Below are 12,256 nucleotides of genomic sequence, written 5' to 3'. Positions count from 1 at the left end.
GACCCGAAAAGGTCCGGGCGGTTCTGGAATGGGACCGACCGGAGAATCAGAAAGCTTTAATGCGGTTTTTGGGGTTTACCAATTATTATAGAAAATGTATCTTGAACTACTCTACCATTGTAAAACCCCTGACCGATATGACTAAGAAAGGTGTCGACTTCTCTGTCTGGTCGGATGAGGCATTGCAGGCCTTTTCGGCTATTAAGGAATTTTTCGCGTTTGCTCCCATTCTGATACAGCCCGATGTGTCTCAGCCATTCGTGGTGGAGGTGGATGCATCAGAGGTGGGGGTTGGAGCAGTGTTGTCGCAGGGTTCATCTCCTGGCAAGTGGCGTCCGCATGCTTTTTTTCTTAAGAAGCTCTCGGTCACCGAGAGGAATTATGATGTAGCAGATAGGGAATTACTGGCCATCAAATTGGCCTTTGAGGAATGGCGTCGCATGGTTGGGGGGGCGTCTCATCCCGTTACGGTATATACTGATCATAAGAACTTGGCTTACCTGCTATCTGCCAAGCTTCTGAATCCTAGACTGGCTAGATGGTCACTGTTCTTTACCATGTTCAACTTTGTGGTTACTTTTCGCCCGGAGGTTAAGAACGTCAAGGTGGATGCATTGTCTCGTAGTTTTCCTGCGGTAGGTGATTCAGAGGATCCTGCTCCGATTTTGGCTGATGGGGTGGTTGTTTCCGCTCTGTACCCCGAGTTGGAGATGGAGGTGTTGGGAGCCCAGGAGGAGGCTCCGGATTCTTGTCCCCCAGGTAGGTTGTTTGTTCCTGCTGAATTGCGATACAAAGTATTCAAGGAACATCACGATACTGTCCTTGCGGGACATCCCGGTGGCAAGTCCACCTTTGATCTGATTTCCCGGAGGTTCTGGTGGCCCGGGTTACGTAAGAGTGTTGAGGATTACGTAGCAGCTTGTGAGACCTGTGCACGGGCAAAGGTTGCTCACACTTGACCTTCTGGTTCACTTCTTCCTTTGGCTATTCCATCTCATCCTTGGATGCACTTGTCTATGGACTTTATTACTGATCTGCCGAGTTCCTCTGGGAAAACTGTGATTTTGGTGGTTGTTGACCGTTTCAGTAAAATGGCTCACTTTGTATAACCACCTCCGGACCGCCTAACGCAGATTCGCGTTCCGGAGGTGGCAGCGCTGCGCACAATCACGCATATACGCGTCATCTCGCGAGACGCGAGATTTCCTGTGAAAGCGCGCACACAGGCGCGCGCGCTCACAGGAACGGAAGGTAGGAGAGTTGATCTCCAGCCTGCCAGCGGCGATCGTTCGCTGGCAGGCTGGAGATGTGTTTTTTTTAACCCCTAACAGGTATATTAGACGCTGTTTTGATAACAGCGTCTAATTCACCTGCTACCTGGTCCTCTGGTGGTCCCCTTTGTTTGGATCGACCACCAGAGGACACAGGTAGCTCAGTAATATGTTGCACCAAGCACCACTACACTACACTCCCCCCCGCTGTCACTTATTAACCCCTTATTCACCCTTGATCACCCCTGATCACCCCATATACACTCCCTGATCACCCCCCTGTCATTGATCACCTCCGTCATTGATAACCCCCTGTAAGGCTGCATTCAGAGGTCCGTATGAATTTTACGGATCCACTGATAGATGGATCGGATCCGCAAAACACATACGGACGTCTGAATGCAGCCTTACAGGGGAGTGATCAATGACGGAGGTGATCACCCCATATAGACTCCCTGATCACCCCCCTGTCATTGATAACCCCCTGTAAGGCTCCATTCAGAGGTCCGTATGAATTTTACGGATCCACTGATAGATGGATCGGATCCGCAAAACACATACGGACGTCTGAATGCAACCTTACAGGGGAGTGATCAATGACGGAGGTGATCACCCCATATAGACTCCCTGATCACCCCCCTGTCATTGATTACCCCCCTGTAAAGCTCCATTCAGATGTCCGCATGATTTTTACGGATCCACTGATAGATAGATCGGATCCTCAAAACGCATACGGACGTCTGAATGGAGCCTTACAGGGGCGTGATCAATGACTGTGGTGATCACCCCATATAGACTTCCTGATCACCCCCCTGTCATTGATTACACCCCTGTCATTGATCAACCCCCTGTAAAGCTTCATTCAGATGTCCGCATGATTTTTATGGATCCACTGATAGATGGATCGGATCTGCAAAACGCATACGGACGTCTGAATGGAGCCTTACAGGGGCGTGATCAATGACTGTGGTGATCACCCCATATAGACTTCCTGATCACCCCCCTGTCATTGATTACACCCCTGTCATTGATCAACCCCCTGTAAAGCTCCATTCAGATGTCCGCATGATTTTTATGGATCCACTGATAGATGGATCGGATCCGCAAAACGCATACGGACGTCTGAATGGAGCCTTACAGGGGCGTGATCAATGACTGTGGTGATCACCCCATATAGACTCCCTGATCACCCCCCTGTCATTGATTACCCCCCGTCATTGATCACACCCCTGTAAAGCTCCATTCAGATGTCCGCATGATTTTTATGGATCCACTGATAGATGGATCGGATCCGCAAAACGCATACGGACGTCTGAATGGAGCCTTACAGGGGCGTGATCAATGACTGTGGTGATCACCCCATATAGACTCCCTGATCACCCCCCTGTCATTGATTACCCCCCTGTCATTGATCAACCCCCTGTAAAGGTCCATTCAGATGTCCGCATGATTTTTACGGATCCACTGATAGATGGATCGGATCCGCAAAACGCATACGGACGTCTGAATGGAGCCTTACAGGGGCGTGATCAATGACTGTGGTGATCACCCATATAGACTCCCTGATCACCCCCTGTCATTGATTACCCCCCTGTCATTGATCAACCCCCTGTAAAGCTCCATTCAGATGTCCGCATAATTTTTACGGATCCACTGATAGATGGATCGGATCCGCAAAACGCATACGGACGTCTGAATGGAGCCTTGCAGGGGCGTGATCAATGACTGTGGTGATCACCCCATATAGACTCCCTGATCACCCCCTGTCATTGATTACCCCCCTGTCATTGATCAACCCCCTGTAAAGCTCCATTCAGATGTCCGCATGATTTTTACGGATCCACTGATAGATGGATCGGATCCGCAAAACACATACAGGCGTCTCCCTGGAGCCTTCCAGGGGGGTGATCACCCCATATAGACTCCCTGATCACCCCCATGTCATTGATCACCCCCCTGTCAGGCTGCATTCAGATGTCCGTATGATTTTTACGGATCCACGGATACATGGATCGGATCTGCAAAACACATACGGACATCTGAATGGAGCCTTACAGGGGGGTGATCAATGACAGGGGGGTGATCACCCCATAGTGACTCCTGTCATTGATCACCCCCTGTCATTGATCACCCCCCTGTCATTGATCACCCCCCCTGTCATTGATCACCCCCCTGTCATTGATCACCCCCCTGTCATTGATTACCCCTCTGTAAGGCTCCATTCAGACATTTTTTTGGCCCAAGTTAGGGGAATTTTTTTTTTTTTTTTTACAAAGTCTCATATTCCACTAACTTGTGTCAAAAAATAAAATCTCACATGAACTCACCATACCCCTCACGGAATCCAAATGCGTAAAATTTTTTAGACATTTATATTCCAGACTTCTTCTCACGCTTTAGGGCCCCTAGAATGCCAGGGCAGTATAAATACCCCACATGTGACCCCATTTCGGAAATAAGACACCCCCAGGTATTCCGTGAGGGGCATATTGAGTCCATGAAAGATTGAAATTTTTGTCCCAAGTTAGCGGAAAGGGAGACTTTGTGAGAAAAAAATAAAAAATATCAATTTCCGCTAACTTGTGCCAAAAAAAAAAAATTCTATGAACTCGCCATGCCCCTCATTGAATACCTTGGGGTGTCTTCTTTCCAAAATGGGGTCACATGTGGGGTATTTATACTGCCCTGGCATTCTAGGGGCCCCAAAGCGTGAGAAGAAGTCTGGTATCCAAATGTCTAAAAATGCCCTCCTAAAAGGAATTTGGGCACCTTTGCGCATCTAGGCTGCAAAAAAGTGTCACACATCTGGTATCGCCGTACTCAGGAGAAGGTGGGGAATGTGTTTTGGGGTGTCATTTTACATATGCCCATGCTGGGTGAGAGAAATATCTTGGTCAAATGCCAACTTTGTATAAAAAAATGGGAAAAGTTGTCTTTTGCCAAGATATTTCTCTCACCCAGCATGGGTATATGTAAAATGACACCCCAAAACACATTCCCCAACTTCTCCTGAATACGGCGATACCACATGTGTGACACTTTTTTGCAGCCTAGGGGGCAAAGGGGCCCATATTCCAAAGAGCACCTTTAGGATTTCACAGGTCATTTACCTACTTACCACACATTAGGGCCCCTGGAAAATGCCAGGGAAGTATAACTACCCCACAAGTAACCCCATTTTGGAAAGAAGACACCCCAAGGTATTCCGTGAGGGGCATGGCGAGTTCCTAGAATTTTTTATTTTTTGTCACAAGTTAGTGGAATATGATGATTTTTTTTTTTTTTTTTTCTTACAAAGTCTCATATTCCACTAACTTGTGACAAAAAATAAAAAATTCTAGGAACTCGCCATGCCCCTCACGGAATACCTTGGGGTGTCTTCTTTCCAAAATGGGGTCACTTGTGGGGTAGTTATACTGCCCTGGCATTCTAGGGGCCCAAATGTGTGGTAAGGTGTTTGAAATCAAATTCTGTAAAAAATGACGAGTGAAATCCGAAAGGTGCTCTTTGGAATATGGGCCTCTTTGCCCACCTAGGCTGCAAAAAAGTGTCACACATCTGGTATCTCCGTATTCAGGAGAAGTTGGGGAATGTGTTTTGGGTGTCATTTTACATATACCCATGCTGGGTGAGAGAAATATCTTGGCAAAAGACAACTTTTACCATTTTTTTATACAAAGTTGGCATTTGACCAAGATATTTATCTCACCCAGCATGGGTATATGTAAAATGACACCCCAAAACACATTCCCAACTTCTCCTGAATATGGAGATACCAGATGTGTGACACTTTTTTGCAGCCTAGGTGGGCAAAGGGGCCCATATTCCAAAGAGCACCTTTCGGATTTCACTGGTCATTTTTTACAGAATTTGATTTCAAACTCCTTACCACACATTTGGGCCCCTAGAATGCCAGGGCAGTATAACTACCCCACAAGTGACCCCATTTTGGAAAGAAGACACCCAAGGTATTCCGTGAGGGGCATGGCGAGTTCCTAGAATTTTTTATTTTTTGTCACAAGTTAGTGGAATATGAGACTTTGTAAGAAAAAAAAAAAAAAAAAATCAGCATTTTCCGCTAACTTGTGACAAAAAATAAAAAGTTCTATGAACTCACTATGCCCATCAGCGAATACCTTAGGGTGTCTACTTTCCGAAATGGGGTCATTTGTGGGGTGTTTGTACTGTCTGGGCATTGTAGAACCTCAGGAATCATGACAGGTGCTCAGAAAGTCAGAGCTGCTGCAAAAAGCGGAAATTCACATTTTTGTACCATAGTTTGTAAACGCTATAACTTTTACCCAAACCATTTTTTTTTTACCCAAACATTTTTTTTTATCAAAGACATGTAGAACAATAAATTTAGAGCAAAATTTATATATGGATCTCGTTTTTTTTTGCAAAATTTTACAACTGAAAGTGAAAAATGTCATTTTTTTGCAAAAAAATCGTTAAATTTCGATTAATAACAAAAAAATGTCAGCAGCAATGAAATACCACCAAATGAAAGCTCTATTAGTGAAGAAAAGGAGGTAAAATTCATTTGGGTGGTAAGTTGCATGACCGAGCAATAAACGGTGAAAGTAGTGTAGGTCAGAAGTGTAAAAAGTGGCCTGGTCTTTCATGGTGTTTAAGCACTGGGGGCTGAGGTGGATAATTAGCTAGTCGGGCAAATGCTAAGACTCTTGCTCAAGTTTTTGTGATAACATCGTGAAATTACATGGCATTCTCTCGGATGTGGTTTCTGATAGGGGCATGCAGTTTGTTTCCAGATTTTGGAGGGCGTTCTGCTCTCGTCTTGTTATCCAACTTTCGTTCTCTTCGGCTTTTCATCCGCAGTCGAATGGACAGACAGAGCGTACTAATCAAAACCTGGAGACCTACTTGAGGTGCTTTTTGGCTGAGAACCAGGAGGACTGGTCCTCATTCTTATCAATAGCTGAATTTGCTTTGAATAATTGTAGGCAGGAGTCCACGGGTAAGTCGCCATTTTTTGGCCATATACGTTTTTCATCCTCAGTTTGGTACCTTTTCTGAGACTAGTTCCTCTGGGATGCCAGAGGAGGAGAGATTTTCTTCTGCCTTGTCCTCTATCTGGCGGGAGATTCAAGTGAATTTGGAGAGGATGGGTGAGAGGTACAAGCGAATGGCTGACAAGAGACGTATGACTGGTCCGGACCTGTGTGTGGGTGATCTGGTGTGGTTATATACTAAAAATATTAAACTGAAAGTACTATCTTGGAAACTGGGTCCAAGGTTTTTTGGACCTTACAAAATATCTGTGGTGATCAATCCAGTAGCGTTTCGTCTGGATCTTCCGCAGATCTGGAGGATCCATGATGTGTTCCACAGGTCTTTACTTAAGAAATATGTGAAACCGGTGGAACCATCGCCATTGCCATTGCCTCCCCCTGTTCTGATGGAAATTTAGAGTTTGAGATCTCTAGGGTTCTCGACTCACGTGTTCTTCGGGGTTCCCTTCAGTACCTGGTACACTGGAGGGGATACGGCCCTGAGGAGAGGATGTGGGTTCCGGCTGTGGATGTTAATGCCAGCCGACTGGTGAAGGCTTTTCACAGATCCCACCCAAATAAAGTTGGGGGGGTGTCCAGAGGTCACCCGTAGAAGGGGTCATGCCCTGCTCAGATTATGTGCGGAGGTCTGCCAGTTTAGCAGCGCGTGTGTAGTTTTTTTGTTTTTGTTTTGGAGTTGTATCCGCCTCCCTTCAGGTGCTCTGGGTGGGGTCGTTTATACGAGTTAAAATCATGCCTCTTCCCAGTGTTCCATGCGGGTTATAGCATCAGTCTTGCTATGTGGAAGGAAGGAAGGAAGGAAGGGTTTGCCATTTCTGCTCTGTGACAAGATAAGTTGATTTTGGTTTTCTTTTGGTTGTTCTGTCTAGGCTGTTAGGGAGATGCCTGCCTCCTCCAGGTCCTGAGGAAGCAGGCTGTCTCTTTTCCCCTGTCACCACCTTAGGGATTTTAGGGTATCTTCAGCCTTAGGCACGGGGGCACGTTTATTCCCACCTTCAGGGTCTGAACATGGGCACAGTAGTCTAGGGAGAGTTGGTAGGGATTTGTAAGGAGGTCACCTTTTATCCCCAGCTTCTGGCCTAGACACTTGTTTGTGGTTTTCTGTGGTATCTTGTATCCTGTCCAGCGTGACAACAGCTCGATGACAGTGACAATACTACACACAACCAGTGGACAGGTGTGGCACTGTTTTGGGAATAAAGTAGTCTGTTTTTCTAATCCTCTACAACCCCTTGAGCAATAAGATGTATCAATTGACTGTAAATTTCTTGCCTGTCAATTAGGCAATATTGGAACTTCATTCATACAGTGCTTTGAAATGTAATCTGCTGCCCTTCCTTTCCAACACCTTCCACCATATATGTGTCGAAAGAAAAGTGCAGATGACATATTATAGTCATTTACCTTTGTATGAAGTGAGCTCCTCCACTAGGGATCTGCATTCTTCCTTAATCCTGTCCTCAATAGTCCGCTTACCCACTCCAAAATTTCTCAGTGTGGTGAGGGTGAAACGCCTGAGCTGTCTCCACCGATTTCCTTCACTTGTTATTAGACCTGAAAATATCAATGATGAGTTTGTTTTATTTCGCTATTTGCCTGATTTTTCACCCATTTGTGTCATTATCTGTAGTTCATCCATGTGAGCCTCACGATAGGAATTCATTCAATAAAGTACGCACATTACCTAAAGGGAATCTGTCATAGTGATAAGCGGCAGGGGCAATATTCAAATTTGTGATATTTTGCGAATATTTGGGCGAAAATTCACCATATATTCGCAAATTTGTTATCTCAGTCATTATTTTCTTGATTGCGTAAATCGGCAATTGAAAAATTTGTGATAAAAATTTGCAGTACGAAAATTCGCTAATCAACACTGCTCCTAAAGTCAAAGATATTGCAGCCTTCTCATTGGCCCACAAGCTAGAAGCAGGGAGGAATCATCTGTACTGTTTAAAAATAAATCTTGAATATTCAAAATTACAAATATACATCACTATATTCAAAATATTCGCAAATTCTCGAAGTGCCGATATTCGAGATAAAAAATTTGCAATTCGAATATTCGTGATCAACACTAAACTGTTGCCACAATTCTAGACTATCATCTGCAGTAGCACAGGAGTTCAGATTGCCATTTTTTATGTTTCTACTATCTCCAGTTTTCTGCTGTCAGCATGAAAAGCTGCATTTAAATACACAGTCCGAACTGCTCTGCCATTATAGTATAATGGAGAGGACTCCTCTGTGCACAGCAGCCCCGACAATGCATTTCTGCACAGTTTTAAATGCTGACAGTGGAGGAGCAGGGGTGGTGGAGGAGGGGGACTACTACGGGTAGGGTTGAGTAGGAAAAAAAAACCTAGTGCTCTGGATTCCTTATCTGCAGTACTACTCATGAATAGTCCAAGATCAAGCAGGCATCCATTTAAAAAGGGACTGTCACCTCTCCTGGCATGTCTGCCTTAGTAATAACTTGCATTCTCCTCCATGTAAAATCTATTCTTATGACTTACTGTTGTGCCATTTTTTCATTATTCCTACTAGAAGTTTATGAATGAATTGGAATCAGTTTGCAGTGAAGGTCCAGAAGGGTGATACCAGTTTGGGGTATGTGTAATGTAACGTAAATTGGAAAGATTTGAGAATGAATAAGCTTACACCGGCTACATGAATAAATATATTTACTAAGTGATTAAATATATGATAACACAAACAAATCACATACTGAATAATAAAAAGTAAATAAACATCACAAGCCTAAATATGCAATATGCAAAATGGAGTGGCACTCCGGTCACCATGTCGTTGCACATGGACGACACCCCAGGGTGTACAAGAAATAGGGCAAATCAATGCTTACATCCTGCGTCGAATGAAGTCTTCAATCGAGTGTCCTGAGTGAATGTGTGTCACAGAGTTTAAACATTTTAGCCCCTCCATCCAATGTGCAGCACGCATGCTCTGAGATCACTCAGAAATGTGTGACTTATCAGCATAATGGGGGATGGGTTCTAGATTACAAGGCACATCACCACACAGAATGGTAATAGGAAAAGGAAACATAATTAAAGGGACAGAACCAATCAGTATCTAAAAAATACCTTTATAATACAGTATGTCCCTGCACTGGCAGCACTGATTGGATAGTGTCAAACTGTGCAGGGACACACCCCCAAACTAGTAATTCCCATCTGGACCTTTATTGCAAACTGCTAGTAATTCATTCGTAACTTCTTTCAGGAATAATGAGGGAATGGTACAACATAAGAATAGCTACTCCAGAATTTGTTGTTACAAACCAGACATTTTAGGAGAGGTTACAGGTCCCCTTTAAAGGAAATTTCTGTGTAAAACATAAAAATTATCCATATATTAGAAGTTAGAGCAATGGTTAATCTCAGGCTCCTCCTTTAAGGCTGTGTTGACACTTCCGTTATTTGATCAGTTATTTCCATCAGTTATTGTGAGCCAAAGCCAGCAGTGAAGCCTATTCAGAGAAAAGGTGTAATGGAAAGATCTGCACCTGTTCTTTGTTCTGTATTTGACCTGCACCTGTTTTTGGTTCACAATAACTCATGGAAATACACTGATCAAATAACAGAAGTGTGAACACAGCCTGACCAGTACAAAACCGGACCATTTATCCCTGATTTTCCCTTCCTGAACAGACACATGTGGCTTTAAAGGCTGAAACATTTTCTTTCATTTAGTAATGTAAATATTTTTTTTGTCATTTTTAGATGATTTATTTTTTTACAGTACCAAGGAAAATGTAAAAAAAAATACTGTTTTTGATTTTTTTTTATATATATATATATATATTTTTTCTAGCACTAAGTGCAACCATTCATTAGATTGTATCCCCTGTCCATAATGATCATTTGCTTCTCTCAAAACTTCATATCAATGCTGTACGGAGATCTCCATACAGAATTAAAATGCACAGCCTCCGATGAGACAAAGACAGTTATTTGCGAAGTCGCGAGAGACTTCATTGAATAACTTCGGCATTCAATTTTTTAAGTGGAAAACCACTTAAAACTTGGAACCGAACTCGGCATTAGTTCCGACTGGTGCCTCTGAACCGAAGCCGAGTTCGATCCAAGTTTTAAAGTGGTTTTCTGTAGAGTTGAGCAAACCCGAACTGTAAAGTTCGGGTTCGTACCGAACTTTACGGTTTTCGGCACCTGAACCCGAACATTTACGTAAAAGTTCGGGTTAAGTGTTCGCCGATTTTTATGGTGCTTTTTGAAAGGCTGCAAAGCAGCCAATCAACAAGCGTCATACTACTTGCCCCAAAAGGCCATCACACCCATGCCTACTATTGGCATGGCTGTGATTGGCCAACTGCAGCATGTGACCCAGCCTCTATTTAAGCTGGAGTCACGTAGCGCCGCCCATCACTCTGCTCGGATTAGTGTAGGAGAGGCTGTAGCTGCTGTGAGGGAGAGATCAGGGAGAAATCTGATCAAGATCTGATTTATGTACTCAGCGATCTACAGAAAAAGTGTTTTGTGGGTGCAGTGCACCATTTTTTTAAGCCTGCCCTGAGCCAACTACTGCTGAAAACAAACTTTTTTTTCTTCAGTTAGTCAATAACAATACATGATCGACATCCATTTTATGCAACGATAGTGCACCAGCATAGGCTATATGCACGTCCAGAAATACAGCTTTGGCATATTGAATACAGCTTTGGCATATTGGGGTGAAAAAACACTCTAATATACTGCACATCTGGATTAGACAAGCATAAGTGACTGTCACATTTAGGACAGAAATACAGCTTTTTGGTTAGGGTGAAAAAACCCTCTAATATACTGCACATCTGTGATTACAGTGCATAAGTTACTGTCACATTTAGGACAGAAATACAGCTTTTTGGTTACTGGGGTGAATAAACCCTCTAATATACTGCACATCTGTGATTACACGTGCATAAGTCACTGTCACATTTAGGACAGAAATACAGCTTTTTAGTTAGGGTGAAAAAACCCTCTAATATACTGCACATCTGAGATTACACGTGCATAAGTCCTGTCACATTTAGGACAGAAATACAGCTTTTTGGTTACTGGGGTGAAAAAACCCTCTAATATACTGCACATCTGTGATTTCACGTGCATAAGTCACTGTCACATTTAGGCCATAAATACGGCTTTGGCATACTGGGGTGAAAAAACCCTCTAATATACTGCACATCTGTGATTACACATGCATAATTCACTGTCACATTTAGGACAGAAATACAGCTTTTTGGTTACTGGGGTGAAAAAACCTCTAATATACTGCACATCTGTGATTACACATGCATAAGTCACTGTCACATTTAGGCCAAATACGCTTTTTTGCATAGGGTGAAAAAAACCTTAATATACTGCACATCTGTGATTACACGTGCATAAGTCACTGTCACATTTAGGACAGAAATACAGCTTTTTGGGTTTGGGGTGAAAAAAGCCTCTAATATACTGCACATCTGGATTACATGCATAAGTCACTGTCACATTTAGGACAGAAATACAGCTTTTTGGTTACTGGGGTGAAAAAACCCTCTAATATACTGCACATCTGTGATTACACGTGCATAAGTCACTGTCATATTTAGGACAGAAATACAGCTTTTTGGTTAGGGGTGAAAAAACCCTCTAATATACTGCACATCTGTGATTACACGTGCATAAGTCACTGTCACATTTAGGACAGAAATACAGCTTTTTGGGTGCTGGGGTGAAAAAAGCCTCTAATATACTGCACATCTGGATTACACGTGCATAAGTCACTGTCACATTTAGGACAGAAATACAGCTTTTTGGTTACTGGGGTGAAAAAACCCTCTAATATACTGCACATCTGTGATTACACGTGCATAAGTCACTGTCATATTTAGGACAGAAATACAGCTTTTTGGTTAGGGTGAAAAAACCCTCTAATATATGCATCTGTGAT

The 12,256-nt window shown here is 43.4% G+C and overlaps 1 protein-coding gene across 1 annotated transcript in view; it reads left to right on the top strand.

Annotated features, from left to right (window-relative positions):
* The first annotated feature begins 9,311 nt into the window (after window positions 1–9,311).
* LOC120978127 (cytochrome P450 2G1-like) overlaps window positions 9,312–12,256 on the top strand; it is an 18,990-nt gene continuing 16,045 nt past the window's right edge. The window contains exon 1 of the mRNA XM_040406354.1: window positions 9,312–9,350. Coding sequence (XP_040262288.1) covers window positions 9,312–9,350 — 39 coding nt within the window. The remainder of the gene's footprint in view (window positions 9,351–12,256) is intronic.

Source organism: Bufo bufo, chromosome 8, assembly GCF_905171765.1.
Source record: "Bufo bufo chromosome 8, aBufBuf1.1, whole genome shotgun sequence".
Classification (NCBI taxonomy): Eukaryota; Metazoa; Chordata; class Amphibia; order Anura; family Bufonidae; genus Bufo; species Bufo bufo.
The sequence above is the reverse complement of the archived record's forward strand: the minus strand, read 5'-3'. Positions and strand labels throughout refer to the sequence as shown.